Genomic DNA, 16,978 nt, shown 5'->3' on the forward strand with positions numbered 1-16,978 from the left:
TAGATGGAGGTTAGAGTTAGAGGGAGGTTATGGTTAGAGGGAGGTTAGGGTTAGAGGGAGGTTAGAGTTAGAGGGAGGTTAGAGTTAGAGGGAGGTTAGAGTTAGAGGGAGGTTAGGGTTAGAGGGAGGTTAGGGTTAGAGGGAGGTTATGGTTAGAGGGAGGTTAGAGTTAGAGGGAGGTTAGAAGGAGGTTAGAGTTAGAGGGAGGTTAGGGTTAGAGGGAGGTTAGGGTTAGAGGGAGGTTAGAGTTAGAGGGAGGTTAGAGTTAGAGGGAGGTTAGGTTAGGGTTAGAGAGAGGTTAGGTTAGAGGGAGGTTAGAGTTAGAGGGAGGTTAGAGTTAGAGATAGGTTAGAGTTAGAGGGAGGTTAGAGTTAGAGGGACGTTAGAGTTAGAGGGAGGTTAGAGTTAGAGGGAGGTTAGGGTTAGAGGGAGGTTAGAGTTAGAGGGAGGTTAGAGTTAGAGGGAGGTTAGGGTTAGAGGGAGGTTAGGGTTAGAGGGAGGTTAGGGTCTTTTTTTTTTCATTAACATTAATTAACCGTAAAATAATTGTAATTTTCCGTTACCAAATGTACGAGATATATCTGTAATATCACATTGCAGGCTGTTCTTTGCCGGTCTAAACCAAAAATTATGTTATTTGTCTGTGGGAAGAAAGTAAATATCAGCAAAATAACTGTTAAAATAGCTAGTTTTGAGAAAGTGAAGTTGTGTGTTTTAACAGAACATTTTCGTGAAAATGTTATTAATATTTGAAAAAAACAGACATTTTAGTGTATTTTTAAGTAACAACATTTGGCTGTAATTATTACGTAAAATTATACATCTACAATTTGTCTTTCTATCTGTATTTCCTGTCATTCAGAAATACAGAAAAAAACATATAATTTACAGAAAAGTCACTATTGTGAACTCTTTGTGCTTAGATCTAGTTTTAGTTGATTTGGCCGACATCTTCAGACAGCCACTGTTTAACTTATCTTCCTCATTCACTTTTGGGGTGCAAGAAGGGGTAATTTTGACGTAGAAATAAGTTATTGGTTGCATTTGCAGTGTGACGTTTTACATCCAATAAAAGTAATGATATTAACAAATAAATAAAACAATGCACCGGCAATTTAGTGATATATCTGAGACCGAGTCAAGACCGTGTGAAAATGCGGTTGATTCCGAGACGACACCGAGACCTTCAAAATGCCGATCTTGAGACTACAACACTGGAGAGTGGAGGGAGAGGATGGCCTAACCCAAGATCCTGGTACTGACCTTCCGAGCAGTGAATGGGACTGCACCCGACTACATCCAGTCTCTTCTCCAGCCTTACACCCCCACCCGCCACCTTCAGTCTTCCTCTGACAACTGTCTGGTGGTCCCACCTCTCAAGAGTGCCCACTCCCAACCCAAACTCTTCTCCTGGCTGTCCCCCCAATTGTGGAATCATCTCCCTACCTCCATCAGAGACACTGACTGTCTCCCCACCTTCAAGAAAAGGCTAAAGATGCACTTGTTCCGGCAGTACACCAGCACTTAGGAAATATTTGTTGTTTCAGATGTTAGTTTATTTCCTCCAGGAACAATTACATTATTGAGGTACTTGTTGCACTTGTTGGTTAGTTTTAACTGATTTAACTATTTGTACTCGCTGTGATTTATATTATTATTGCTTGTTTTCCTACAGGTTCACTCTTGCACTTTTGAGGTTCATGTTGTTTAATTGTAATTTGTTTAACTACATGCTCTAATGTTTCTTCCCATTGGCACTTATTTGTTTTTCACAATGTATGCTTCATGTTTTGGCTGCCCGCAATGTTTTTGGGGCTATCTCGTTGTTTATGATCATTGACATATGCACTTTTGTAAAGCTCTTTCTTGGAACTCTGCTAAATCTAAATCTAAAAAAAAATTGTAGGCTAGTTGAGAACAAGTTCTCATTTACAACTGAGACCTGGCCAAGATACAACATAGCACTGAGACACATACAACAGAGTTTCACATAGAATAAACAAACATAATAAGCTCAGTAATTACAAATGAAGCAGTTTAACACTGAATGAATGAATACATGTAAATGTAATCCTAACATCTGACCCAGCCCTCGTTGATCCGGGTTGAGGCCTTCTTCACTCTCTGCAGACAGCTGACTTTGGAAAATACACCAGGGTGTAATTAGTAATTTACTGGTTTACCAATCATATGCAGCTGTTTGAATATTTGTTTTGGTTCTGTAACAATTTCTATCAGTTATTACGTGGTTATTTCATAGTTATTACATTACCTTTATTACACCTTTATTACACCTCTTTTACCTACCTAGTAGGTTTTGGGGCCCTTATTTGAGTTTCAACCCCAAACTACAGTGGGGTAGGGGCACCAAGCCTAATTCCCCCTTCTGCCCCCCCCCCCCCCACACACACACACACATGCCTAAATCTATCTTGGGAGTGATTATGGGCCTAAGCCCCAACCTGCCCCCGCCCCTAACCATAACCCAGCCCCCCAACCCTACCGCTAACCCAGCCCTATCGCTAACCTAGACCCCAGCCCTAGCCCTGACCCAGCCCTGACCCAGCCCCCGAATACAAGTACATACCTCCACTCCTCACTTTCCCAAAATACAATTTGGAGTTGCCAGAGGAGCAACTGTGACTGCTCAGAAAACACTGCTCTCTCGCCTCTCTTTCCTTTTACTACTCTCCCCTCTCTCTCCCCTCTCTCTTTTCCTGCTCTCTCCCTTATCTTCCCCTTTTCTCCCTTCCCCCTTCCCCCTCTCTTCATCCTGTGTAATGGAAACCTGTCTGAAGACCAGGGGGCAACAGAAGCACAGTGTTCTGGCAGAATGGGAGACCTGCTCCTCTGGCCCCTGCAGCCCTGCCTGGCTCATGTTCCACGTCTGACCTCTGCCCTCCACCACCAGCAGCTAACGAGGGAGACCAACCCTGGCCCAGCCTGAATGGAGGGATTGGACCCGGGGGGTGACAACAGCAGGGAGAGGACGTGGGGGGGGGGGCAGGTGGAGGACGAGGGGACAGAGGGAGGACGGGGGAGGACAGGGGGGGCCTGTTCTGGTCGCCAGAACGATGCAGGGGGGTGACTGTTCTGGTCGCCAGAACGATGCAGGCGGGTGACTGTTCTGGTCGCCAGAACGATGCAGGGGGGTGACTGTTCTGGTCGCCAGAACGATGCAGGGGGGTGACTGTTCTGGTCACCAAGATGATGCAGGGGGGTGACTGAGATCTACTTAAAGAACTGCAACAGAAACCTGCTACATACGGAGATCTCATTAACGTCTTTGTAAACCCCACCGTCACTGTAACCTTTGTACTGACATGTATGCTTCTCATTTTCCCAGTGAGAGAGCAGAGAGAGAGAGATCGAGAGAGAGACAGAGAGAGAGAGAGAGAGAGAGAGCAGAGAGAGAGAGATCGAGAGAATACATCAATCCACATCAAAGTCAACCCGGATAATAAAATCACATCGCCAAACATTCCTTGGCCCTAACCCACCATGAGCATTCCTGAGACCCCAGCACCTCTTCTGCACTGTAGGTGAAGGCAGGGGGTGGAGGGGGTGTAGGGGGTAAGGGAGGAGGGGTGTGTGTGTGTGTGTGTGTGGGGGGGGGGGGGGTGGAGGGGGTGTAGGGGGTAAGGGAGGAGGGGTGTGTGTGTGTGTGTGGGGGGGGGGGGGGGGTGGAGGGGGTGTAGGGGGTAAGGGAGGAGGGGTGTGTGTGTGTGTGGGGGGGGGGGGTTGTGTGTGGGGGGGGGGGGTGTAAGGGGTAAGGGAGGAGGGGTGTGTGTGTGTGGGGGGGGGTGGAGGGGGTGTAGGGGGTAAGGGAGGATGGGTGTGTGTGTGTGTGTGGGGGGGTGGAGGGGGTAAGGGAGGAGGGGTGTGTGTGTGTGTGTGTGGGGGGGTGGAGGGGGTGTAGGGAGTAAGGGAGGAGGGGTGTGTGTGTGTGTGGGGGGGGGTGGAGGGGGTGTAGGGGGTAAGGGAGGAGGGGTGTGTGTGGGGGTGGAGGGGGTGTAGGGGGTAAGGGAGGAGGGGTGTGTGTGTGTGTGTGGGGGGGGGTGGAGGGGGTGTAGGGGGTAAGGGAGGAGGGGTGTGTGTGTGTGTGTGGGGGGGTGGAGGGGGTGTAGGGAGTAAGGGAGGAGGGGTGTGTGTGTGTGTGGGGGGGGGGTGGAGGGGGTGTAGGGGGTAAGGGAGGAGGGGTGTGTGTGTGTGTGTGTGTGTAGGGGGGGGGGGTTGAATGAGCTGTTTAATGGTTACATTCAACCAGACTGTGGTGATTCTCTCCTCAACACTGATGGATGTCTGGGAATCTGTACACACACATTCACAGGAAGATGAAAAGACCGACAGAAAATAAACAGCTGGGTGGAGGAGTGTTCTGAGGTGAAGAATGGCTGTGGTCACATGGTCCATAAGGAGGAACAGAAGCGTTAGGGTTAGTGGAGTGGGGTGGTGCATGGTTGTTTTCTATAGTATGTATCAACATTTCTCATTTTTTTAGACTGTATTTATGTGTGTGTGTGTTTGTGTCTGGTGGAGGAGGAGCCTGGAGCAGCAGCCTGGTGGAGCTGCCTGGTGAAGCAGCCTGGAGGAGCAGCCTGGTGGAGCAGCCTGGAGGATCAGCCTGGTGGAGCAGCCTGGTGGAGCAGCCTGGTGGAGCAGCAGCCTGGTGGAGCAGCCTGGTGGAGCAGCCTGGAGAAGCAGCCTGGTGGAGCAGCAGCCTGGTGGAGCAGCCTGGAGGAGCAGCCTGGTGGAGCAGCCTGGAGGATCAGCCTGGTGGAGCAGCAGCCTGGTGGAGCAGCCTGGTGGAGCAGCCTGGAGGAGCAGCCTGGTGGAGCAGCAGCCTGGTGGAGCAACAGCCTGGTGGAGCAGCCTGTTAGAGCAGCCTGCAGCTGAGCATGTCTTCACAGCCCCTCTCCCCTGCAGGAACAGTACTAGACCCTACCACACCTCATGCCAACAGCATATTAGCTGCTGAAAATAAATATGCACAAGCACAAAAACTTAGGTGAGAGACACCAACTTGAACAAAGCCCATCCTATACCCATCACCCCTGACCAGATGTGTGATTAGAAGAGAATATTTTCTCACTGCAATGAAGGGCCTGGCACCAAAACTGGTCCAATGTGGAATCTGCTGGCCAGAACAACCCAAACCAACTGCAGCAGTCAGCTGCCTGTCTGCTGCACAGTCAGGGCTCCAGGCTGGGACAGAGTATGTGTAGGCTTAGAAGTGCAAGTCAAGTGAAAATGACCAGAATCTGAATAAAAGATGGCTGTGTTTATAGAAAATAATACTGTAGAATGTGTTTATAGAATATAAGACTATAGAATGTGTTGAAATGGATTTGCAGATCCAGACATTCCAACAGATCCCGGCACAGAGGCTTTGACACTTAATGTGTCATTGACTGCCAACAGGGAAACGTTTGATTTTTTTTTTTTTAAGTGTAAACAAAAGGGTTTAGTATTTTACACGTAAGGTGAAAATATTAATCATTATAATTACCCCCAAAATGATAGTATCAATTCAAACGTATTAGTTACAACGCAGTCGAAACCAGATGAGTAGCTCAACTGGCAGAGTAAATTCAATGATCGTGTCATCATCGACTGAGCATGCAGCTCTGAAACTGTACATGCGTCCATGTTATAGTCTTGTAGGAGTCTGCGAAATTAGTCATCCAATGACAACGACTGGTTGTCGTCCGTCTCTCGCGTCACCGGTGCCGTAAAGCAGGAGTGAAACATGTCTTCCGTGCACAAGCTGCAGAAGTGCGCTGTCTCTCCAACTGGAAAACATTCGGCATCAATAATCTTTCTACACGGCTCAGGTGGTTACATTTTGAAATAATAATATAGATGGTTGCGGCTGATGCTGTCCCGTGTAAACAGGGTGAAGAAATTGCGCGACGGAAGCTGTGTGACAGACAGCCCGGCACAGGCAGCAGCTCGGGGTAACAGAAGGCTAGTTTACGAGACTGGAGCATTAAGCGTTTGACAACCATAGTTTACAGGGCACCCGTTAGGGTTAGCTTACTAGATAGCGGTTTCTAATGAGATGTTAAAGCATAATTTTTTACGTTGGTGCAGTCCATTTAAACACCTTGGAACAGATGGGACCAGCTGGCCAAACTGATTTCAAGCATCAGCAACATAGTCATCAAGAGTCACACGAATTGAGTGAAAAGAGACAGACATTAACGTTGCCAGTGTTGCCTAAAAAATCATTCCAGAAGTGGCTATTCAGGGTTGCCAGGCCCAAGAGACATTTCCAGCCCAGTGGCAGCTCAAAACCCTCAAGGAATGAAACATTCCGTCCAGACAACTTCTGGATTCCCATAAAATTCCTTAAAAGAAATGTTTACCTGGTTAGGGTTAGCCTAACCTGCTTTAGATTTATTTTATTGTTTCAGCATTACACTTATTTATTGTTTCAGCTTTAGATTTATTTATTGTTTCAGGCTGAAATGTAGTAGACCCTAATAAAATTGTAGCATTATGAAAGTAGCACAAAACTTGTCAACCCGGGCTCTTTAATTTTTCCTGTAACTGTATTTTCACAGCCAAATTTTGCGAAAAATACAGGCGTATTTAGTCAACATTTAGATCTGTAGATGTACCCAGTCCAATTAAAGATCTAACAGCCTACTTCTATAAACATTGGGAATGCTAAATCACTAAGAAAGACAAACGTGATGTTATTTTACAAATAAGTGAAAGGTTATTTGGTTGGTTTGTAGGAGACACAGGGCTGGGGCTGAGAGCCTGGGTGAGGGGCGTGTCCACACCAGACTTCACCTTCCCTCACATCAAAGTCATCTACCCCACAGCCCCCGCCAGGTACACACACACACCTACACTCTCACACATGCAGCTACACAAACTCACACAGCTAACACACACCCTTACACATACACACACACAGTTACACACGCTTACACACACCCTTACACACAGTTACACAAGCTAACACTCACACACACACACAGTTACACAAGCTAGCACGCACTCACTGTTACACACACACACACTCAGTTACACAAGCTAACACACCCTCACACACAAAGTAACAAAAGCTAACACACACACACACGGTTACATAAGCTAACACATACAGTTACACACGCTAACCTACACACCCTCACACACACAGTTTCATAAGTTCATAGACTTCTCTCAACTCAAACTACCACACATTGAGTTCTATGAACAACATCCTCTAGACCAGTGGTTCTCAACCCTGTCCTCAGGGACCCCTGTCCTGCATGTTTTAGAGGTTTCCCTGCTATAACACACCTGATTCAAATGCATGGGTCGTTATCTAGCTCTGTAGAAGCCTGGTAACGAATATGCATTTGAATTGGTTGTGTTGGAGCAGGGAAACATCTAAAACATGCAGGACAGGGGTCCCTGAGGACAGGGTTGAGAACCACTGATCTAGACTCCCCAAAGATATAATAACAAAATGGATTGCTATTTCTTGTTGAGGGGATAAGATGGCTGAGTGGTTAGAGAGTCGGACTGTTAATCAGAAAATTGTTGTTGCTTGCAATGTTTGGGACTACCTTGTTGCTATGATCAGTGACCAATGCTATTTTGTAAAGCTCTCTCTTGGAAGTCGCTTTCAATAAAAGCGTTTGCCAAATTCATGAATGTAAATGTAAGTCACTCTGGATAAGAGTGTCTGCTAAATGACTGAAATGTAAATGTTGAACTTTATCCTGTTCCCCTCCCCCCTGACCCCTGTCCCCCGCCTCCCCTGTCCCCCTCCCCCCTGACTCCTGTCCCCCTGACCCCCGCCTCCCCTGTCCCCCTGTCCCCCTGACCCCCGCCTCCCCTGTCCCCCTCCCCCCTGACCCCTGACCCCTGTCCCCCTGACCCCCGCCTCCCCTGTCCCCCTCCCCCCTGACCCCTGTCCCCCTGACCCCTGTCCCCCTGACCCCCGCCTCCCCTGTCCCCCTGTCCCCCTGACCCCCGCCTCCCCTGTCCCCCCTGACCCCTCTCCCCCGCCTCCCCTGTCCCCCTCCCCCTGTCCCCCTGACCCCTGTCCCCCTGACCCCTGTCCCCCTCCCCTGTCCCCCGCCTCCCCTGTACCCCTGTCCCCCTCCCCCAGACCCTACACACCCATGCATGGGGCCTTGTCTCATGTGTGGTTCGACCGGCACCAGATCTCCCCAGAGTGTCCAGAGCACCTGGAGTCTGTGGAAGCTGCGAGCGCCTCCCTGTCTGCCGTCATCCAGGACGAGGTCCGGGCAGGGGTACCCCGGCAGCGCATGATCATTGGTAGGCTGTCTGGTGTGGTGACCCTAGCATGATCATTGGTAGGCTGTCTGGTGTGGTGACCCTAGCATGATCATTGGTAGGCTGTCTGGTGTGGTGACCCTAGCATGATCATTGGTAGGCTGTCTGGTGTGGTGACCCTAGCATGATCATTGCTAGGCTGTCGAGTGTAGTGACCCTAGCATGATCATTGGTAGGCTGTTGGGTGCGGTGACCCTAGCATGATCATTGCTAGGCTGTCGAGTGTAGTGACCCTAGCATGATCATTGGTAGGCTGTTGGCTGCGGTGACCCTAGCATGATCATTGGTAGGCTGTTGGGTGCGGTGACCCTAGCATGATCATTGCTAGGCTGTCGAGTGTAGTGACCCTAGCATGATCATTGGTAGGCTGTCGGGTGTGGTGACTTTTTGTTATTTATGGATAATTTTAAAACTAAAAGATGTCTTCTATAGTGAACATTGGATTTGGGGCAACTGTACTACTATACTGCTCTTTGTTTTGTCCAATTCTGAGAATACCATGTGCTTTCTTTCAACCTCAGGAATATCCGTCTAATTCTAGTTAGTTGTTGATATTAGAGGAGTGTTTCCCTGTCACTGGCTAGACCATGGTGGCCTGGGTTAAGGTTAGGCCATAAGCTCCAAAAGTTTCTAAATGATCCAAAAATGTGTACACTTGTCATTACATAAAATGATCTACCCCCCCCCCTCCACACACACCTACCTGACACACACACAATGATTTATTCAACCCTTGTGCTGCCTTCAGGTCACATGACCCAAAGGTTCATAACGAACCATCGTTGTGTTTACCCAATTTTACCCAATACAAAAACAAATACAAATAATTTTCTTTTAACCTTCGTAATGTGGGGGGTTTGAGACAGCCCAACGGTTAAAAGAAAATGCTTCACTTTGTTTTTGAATGCGGTAAAGTTGTCGCAATACAATGGTGGGTCACAATGACTGATGGGTCAGAATGACCCGAAGAGAACACAAGGGTTAAAATGGTTCTCATATACATGTGTCTGGACAAACCTCAGTACTCGGAGCAAAGTTTGCAGAGAACTCCGCTAGCTTCTTCGTAGCTAAATATGTCCGAAAGCTTCACCAGCCTACGTGGACCATCACTTGTGTCCGTTTGAACAATTTCATCAAGCCATTTGTTTTTAAATGTAAAACTGCCCCTTGTGTTTGGGCGCCTGTAAAGGTAACGTTCCTGATTTTTGTTGCCAGTCAAAGCTTGAGCAGAGGGGGCCAGGATTGTTTTGTTAAAGGCTTGTGTGTAGGCTAGCATGACATGGAAATGTATGAAGTGGGCTTTGCCGCATTTGGGCGATCAACTTAACATTTATTGGTTTTATAAAATAATAATTTAAAAAATACAGATTTTATTTGGTGCGCGGTCTGAAAAATCTAATGCGGGGGTCCTTCAACTGGTCTGCAAAGTCGCGTAGGCACGAAGCCTGAGGGAACATTGCTCTATAGTGCTGACAATGGTTTATAGGCCTACTGCTGAAACTCTGGGCCTTCTGTTGAAATAAGGATCAGGTCTAAAGGGTGTGAGGATGTGAGACTGCTGCGGACATCTGATGTTATTCTCTTTTGGGCACTGAAGGCTCTTTCGCAGTTGGCAGAGCTGATTAGCAGAGCAAGAATAATCTGAACAAGGAACAGTAATCTTAAAGGTCACATGAGATGCTGTTTTTGGATGCTTTAATATAGGCCTTAGTGGTCCCCTAATACTGTATCTGAAGTCTCTTTCCCGAAATTCAGCATTGGTGCAGAATTACAGCCACTACGAGCAGTCCCACAATGAGCTTTCCTCAAACGCGCTGTTTCTGTGTCTGTAGTTTAAATGCTCAAGAGGAGGAGAGGCGGCAACATGCGTTAATGTTTGCAACGGATGTATCACAATGGCTCGTAGCCCCGTTGCGGTAAGATGCCTCAAATTTAGCTGTTTCTCATCTGATCACCCTGGTTTGCAGAGGTGCGCACTAAGTCATTTAAATGAGGGGAAAGACGGACATCGCATGCGCTGTAACACCAACAGCAGAACGATTATCCAAATAACAAAAAAGTGTACAACACTTGCGTTACAGCGTTTGTATTCACTCACATACTTGATGCCATCTACCTTTACATTAGCGACAGTAACTCAGCTGTTAGCTGCAGAGCTAATGTTACAGCCACATTCTAAGGGTAGCAAGTTCGGTAACCATGAAGTGACAAAATGATATAGCGTTACTTAACTTACTTGTCCGAAGTTTTGTAGCTGGACCAAGGTTAGTACTGATCCAGAATTTTATTTCAGCAAGGGCAGCTTTGTATTAGCTCAAGTTGAGGAAACAGTTGTGGCTGAAATGTTTGGCGCAGACATACAAAACTTTGGGAAGTTGTGACCTTTAAATTGTTTTGATAACAAAATAAGTATTAGGCTAAGCGTTTTCTGCTCAGACTGTAATTGTAGCTTTTTAGCATCTATCTCTGTGCGTGACGAGTGCCGGAAAAATCAAATTGATCTTTTTGTGAGATAAAGCGACAGAGGCAGTGTAACGTTTTACCTTCCCTAGCGACAGAAAATCTAGCAACGAGCGGCAAATCTAGTGACTTTCCGTTACTTTGCCAATCTCCGTTTTCGTTGTTGAGCAGCAGCAAATCATGCTAACTCGCATTCAAGTGACGGTGCGTCATTGAAATCTGCGCTAAACTTATTTGCCTCTAACTCAGTCACAGTGAAATCGAACAATTTACTATCCATTGGCTAATTAAAGAAAATTTTTAGTCGCCCAGCGTGAAATTTGGTTGCATATTTGAGTTCTTTATCGCATTGTAGAGAAGTTGTCTGTACTTTCTCTCTACTCTCTCTCCCACTACCATCCTCCTCCCTCTACTCTCTCTTCCACTTCCATCCTCCTCCCTCTACTCTCTCTCCCACTTCCATCCTCCTCCCTCTACTCTCTCTCCCACTACCATCCTCCTCCCTCTACTCTCTCTCCCACTACCATCCTCCTCCCTCTACTCTCTCTTCCACTTCCATCCTCCTCCCTCTACTCTCTCTCCCACTACCATCCTCCTCCCTCTACTCTCTCTCCCACTACCATCCTCCTCTCTACTCTCTCCCTCTCTCCTTAATCCTCCTCACTCTCCCTCTCTCTGGCTTCACCGATGTTTAATTTTCCCTTCAAGGTTATTTTTCTTGTTCTCATGCTCCCTCCCTCACAACACTCTCACACACAAACACACACCTCATCTTCACTGTGGTCATCTCGACCCTGCTGTCAGAGTATGAAAGGAACAATGTAGGTTTCTATTTCCTTTCATGTGCTGCCAAATAAAAATGTTTTTTCTTCTTCTTCTGAGGAATTCTCAAGATCCATAAAGCTTTTTTTCTCAACTATTGTGGTGATCAAGTTCGCATCTAGATAACAATGAACCAAACCCACTGGGACCTGGAGTTGAAAACATGATGGCTTACCAAGGTCACCGGAGATCTGCTGTGGATGTCTCTGACAGAACGAGGGATGGAAAAGAGTTAACCTACAGGTCCTGAAATATATAAATATACAGAAATAGTTGCGGAAAAAAGTAAGGTAGGAGAGGTTTGTGAGAGTGTGGAAGGGTAGAAAGCCCCCAAACTCGACTCCAGAGAAAGTGATTCAGAAAACACATGCTGCTGGAAGACTGCTGAAATATTATCTTCCTAAATCATAACATTTTGTCATTAACTATAAATACTCATTGGAGTCAGTTGGCCTGCCGGCGAGAGGCAGAGCTCTGTGGCCAGACTGCTTCCAGGACTGACGGACTGACAAGCACCAGAACTTTCCATGGAAAAGCTTTTCAAGAGGCGGCCCTGTGGGTCTGTGTGTTGACGCGCTTCAGTCAGAGGAGGAATCACACACACTCACACACACATACATACACACACACGCATACATACACACACATGCATGCACTCACACATACAATGCATACTCACATCCATACTGTTCTTTGGTAGTGTTAGCGGCTGCTGGTCTTGGGGTGGATGAGTTTACTCTGTGCTACACCATTCTTTCACCTGACATACAGATACTTATATGCTGTCGAATTTCTTCAACATTCTAGATCTGCTTAATAGATCAAATGTGAATTAACACTATTATTTGACCCGGATGGTAAAACATTGAATGAAAATCCTGATTTCTACGTTGAATAATATACACAACTAAGCGTGCTTTACCAGACTTCTTTATCATCCAAAGCTGCAACTGGTGGGGTTTTGAACCCATGACCTCTTGATCTGCTGTCAGTTGCTCCACCCCTGAGCTCCATCAGACAGGGAGAGCTCCAGTCAGCTGAGCTGTCCTGTGCCCTCAGGGGGGTTCTCCATGGGCGGGGCCATGGCCCTCCACCTGGCCTGTCGCCACCACCCCGACGTAGCGGGCGTCTTCGCACTCTCCAGCTTCCTCAACAAGGACTCTGTTGTATACCAGGTGAGAGCTGGATGTGATACTGTGTACCAGGTGAGAGCTGGATGTGATACTGTGTACCAGGTGAGAGCTGGATGTGATGCTGTGTACCAGGTGAGAGCTGGATGTGATACTTTGTACCAGGGGAGAGCTGGATGTGATGCTGTGTGCCAGGTGAGAGGTGGATGTGATACTTTGTACCAGGGGAGAGCTGGATGTGATGCTGTGTACCAGGTGAGAGCTGGATGTGATACTTTGTACCAGGGGAGAGCTGGATGTGATACTGTACACCATGCAGGTGAGAGTAGGTGAGACCAGGGGCCTCATTTGTAAAATATAGCGTATCTTTCATACCAGAAGCCGACGTACGGCCAAAAAGTACCTACGCACAGAAATATTCACATGTATGAAACCGGTCGTACGCTAGGTCCTGTGCATGTTTCCTTTCAACAATCAACATTATATTGACGCACGTGAACGAGCCACTGACCCCGCCTTGTCTCCTCCCTTAAATGAATATGCAGATGGACTATAAATGCACTCCTGAGGTCGTTTCTTTGTCTGAATTAAAATGGCTAAACATGCAAAAAAGTAAAATTTCACTGACTGTGAGATCGAAGTTCTGACAACAGAGGTGGAGGCAAGAAAATGTGTCATGTTTAGCGGCCTGTCATCAGGTATTAGCAACAAAAGAAAGTCGGCATCGTGGAAAACTGTCACTATTTGAGCCCTTTTGTGTTTTTAACCTGTAGCACTTTGAGATTTAGCTTAATGTAAAGTCCATTACAAATAATCATTATTATTATTATAGGGCCATAAATGCTGTAGGTTCGGAGAACTGGACCATGGCAGAAATGAAGAAGAAATGGTCCGATGTAAAACTTTAAATTAAGAAACGAGTGGTGGCGCATTGTAACAGCATGGCAGCTATAGGGTTAGTGACATGCATTTCCTAATTTTGTGATTTTGTCGTTCGTTTGACACCCTCAAGTTTAACAGAAATTAAGTGGTGGCGGATTAAACAGAAGGCTGTATAGCATTTCCCGTTTTGGGTTTTGGCATTTTGATGTGATCATCCACATTTATGATCAAACTGAAATTTTTATGCTTTTTGAATAGTCAACGTCATAGACGTATGACTGTAACTTTAGTGGAAACTTTATTTTGTAATGTTTGGTGAGTTTCGGTAGCCTGGCTGCCAGCCCAACTTCTCCCTGCCCACTAAAAAATGTGGTCGGGAAGTTGGGTCTGGAGGGTTTTGTATTGGGGAACAACTACAGAAAACCAGAATCTGGGCGTACCAATGAAATTGCCTGGCCGGGCTTTATACAATGATGGACAGATGATCAACAGTAACGTAATCACCCACGTCACAAAAGAGCGCTTAAGTTGAATTCGTTTTAACCAGAGCCTGTTTGTTTTAACTCTGTTTTGAACAAACAACATATTACGTTGCTCTGATTGGTTGTAGGTCTATTCAGTGGAGCAAAGAGGCATTTGTTTTCCAGGTTCGTTTGAAACACGCCCGTAGTCAAAGCCCAACGGAGAGTTCTCAGACTCATATTCTGACTAGAATTTTGAGTATGACGACGTCAGGCTAGAGTTTCGGCACTTTTCAGTTAGAATTTGCCACGTTACAGAGCCAGACAAGACTTTGCGGACGGTCCGCACATTCTCACGTCTGCTCAAAAGTTTCTGTGACGGCCCGCACATTCTCACGTCAAGTAAATCTTTATACATCACACCGTGTGCAAGCTCTTAGCGATAAGAGCTTCTTAAACGAATCTGGAAAACCCGGCCCAGGTGAGACCAGGTGATGTAGGTGAAACCAGGTGATGCAGGTGAGACCAGGTGATGCAGGTAAGACCAGGTGATACAGGTGAGACCAAGTGATGTAGGTGAGACCAGGTGATGCAGGTGAGACCAGGTGAGACCAGGTGAGACCAGGTGATGCAGGTGAGACCAAGTGATGTAGGTGAGACCAGGTGATGCAGGTGACACCAGGTGTTGCAGGTGAGACCAGGTGATGTAGGTGAGACCAGGTGATACAGGTGAGACCAGGTGATGTAGGTGAGACCAGGTGATACAGGTGAGACCAGGTGATGTAGGTGAGACCAGGTGATACAGGTGAGACCAGGTGAGACCAGGTGAGACCAGGTGAAACCAGGTGATGCAGGTGAGACCAGGTGAGACCAGGTGATACAGGTGAGACCAGGTGATGCAGGTGAGACCAGGTGATACAGGTGAGACCAGGTGATACAGGTGAGACCAGGTGATGCAGGTGAGACCAGGTAATGCAGGTGAGACCAGGTGATGTAGGTGAGACCAGGTGATGTAGCTGAGACCAGGTGATGCAGGTGAGACCAGGTGATGTAGGTGAGACCAGGTGATACAGGTGAGACCAGGTGAGGGTGTCTGAGTGTGTGCTGTGTTGCAGGCAGTGCAGGAGCGTGCTGGGGTGGGCAGGTGTGTACCAGAACTGCTCCAGTGCCACGGCTCCGCTGATCAGCTGGTCCTGCCCCGCTGGGGGAAGGACACTGCCAGGCTGCTGCAGGGGGCTGGCCTCCCCTCCTCCTTCCACTCTTTTCCCGGCCTCCACCACCAGCTGTCTCCTGCTGAGATGGAGCTGCTGCGCTCCTGGGTCCTCGCCAAGCTGCCCCTGGACTGAGTCTGCCTCCACCGACCGCCCACCAGCCCAGGAAACAGGCATCCCTTTCCAAACACACCAGACACCACACATCCCTCCCAGACTGGAACTGCTTGTGCTGATAAACCATCAATAAACCTGAGTTTTGTCAGATCCATGGGTCGTGATGTGATGTGCTTACTCATGCTGCTGTTGTGCGGTTGCCTAGGAAAAGCCCCATGTGACTGCAGAGAGCGCCCCCTCCTTCCAAACCCTGCCCTGTGAGGGTTGGCACTCCCTATTACACTTGTGATTGGTCAGGTTCTGGCTCCTCCCCCTCTGGTCTCCGGAGAAAGCAGGAAATGTGTGGCCCAACCTCATAGGCTGATGTGGGGACAAAGTTAAATGTTCCCCCTCTCTCCATCTCTCCTCACCCACCCCCTCCCCCCCTCTCTTTTCATACAACATTATCATTTCTGCAGGAAATGTGTTTAACATGTGGCGGGTGTGAGGAGTGGGGAGCAGGTGCACTAAGAATGAAGGGGTGGATCAGCCTATCACAGCCAGACAACTAGATGTTTGAATGAGAGTGGGAGGAGGGAAATGTAACACTGAATGCCCACTCCCCAAAAATGCTTACCAAAGTTTTCAACTGTACATGCATGGCTGCTCTCCTTCCAGAACACTCTGGTAGCGTGGCAGCAGCTTTTACAGCACCGAAAGGCCATTTATTTCAGCCGGGGTTTGAAAGTTATGTAACATTTTGTCTTCAACACAGCATTTAGGAAGCACTTGGCTTCAGTGTGTATTTCTCCCGATCTCCTGGACTCAGGTCCTCACCCACACATACACACACACACACACAGCCTTCCGCAGGTCCTCACACACCCACACACAGCCTTCCCCAGGTCCTCACCCACACATACACACACACACACACAGCCTTCCGCAGGTCCTCACACACACACACACACACAGCCTTCCGCAGGTCCTCACCCACACACACACACATACACAGCCTTCCCCAGGTCCTCACACACACACACACACAGCCTTCCGCAGGTCCTCACACACACACACACACACACACACAGCCTTCCCCAGGTCCTCACACACACATAGCATCTCCCAGGCCCTTCAAACTTTCAGACGCGGAGCAAAATGCAGCATGCAGCCATGCAAGAAAGCTAATCACCCGACAAATCATGTTTAAAGTTTATTTGTCAGACCTCTCTCCCTCTCTCCCCCCTGCTCTCTCTTCTCTCCCCCTTGGTCCTCTCTCCCTCTCTCCCTCCCTCTCTCCCCCCTGCTCTCTCTTCTCTCCCCCTTGGTCCTCTCTCCCTCCCTCTCTGTAAGTTTACTTTTCAGTTTTCTCCTTTCCCCTTGTCTCACCCCACCCCCCAATCTCTCCCTCACCCCATTCTCTCATTTTCTCTTCCTTCTCCCACCCCCCAATCTCCCCCCCCCCTCCCCCCTCTCTTGAGGAGAAGGAAACGTGAGTATCAGGTGAACTCTGATTAGGCAACAATGCTGAGATCATTCTGTGGTTTGGAGGACTGGGGGCCGGGGGAGAAGGACGTGCAAGAGAGTGGTGTGCTTGGGGATTTGGCTTGTC

The 16,978-nt window shown here is 48.0% G+C and overlaps 1 protein-coding gene across 1 annotated transcript; it reads left to right on the forward strand.

Annotated features, from left to right (window-relative positions):
• The first annotated feature begins 5,710 nt into the window (after positions 1-5,710).
• lyplal1 (lysophospholipase like 1) lies at positions 5,711-15,546 on the forward strand. The gene is made up of 5 exons (XM_084702151.1): positions 5,711-5,834; positions 6,744-6,843; positions 8,117-8,286; positions 12,646-12,761; positions 15,175-15,546. The coding sequence occupies exons 1-5, from the start codon at positions 5,750-5,752 to the stop codon at positions 15,403-15,405; spliced, it is 702 nt and encodes a 233-aa protein (XP_084558277.1). The 5' UTR covers positions 5,711-5,749; the 3' UTR covers positions 15,406-15,546.
• Positions 15,547-16,978: the final 1,432 nt, after the last annotated feature.

Source organism: Hypomesus nipponensis, chromosome 2 (genome assembly GCF_054491055.1).
Source record: "Hypomesus nipponensis isolate SF chromosome 2, ASM5449105v1, whole genome shotgun sequence".
NCBI classification, from domain to species: Eukaryota; Metazoa; Chordata; class Actinopteri; order Osmeriformes; family Osmeridae; genus Hypomesus; species Hypomesus nipponensis.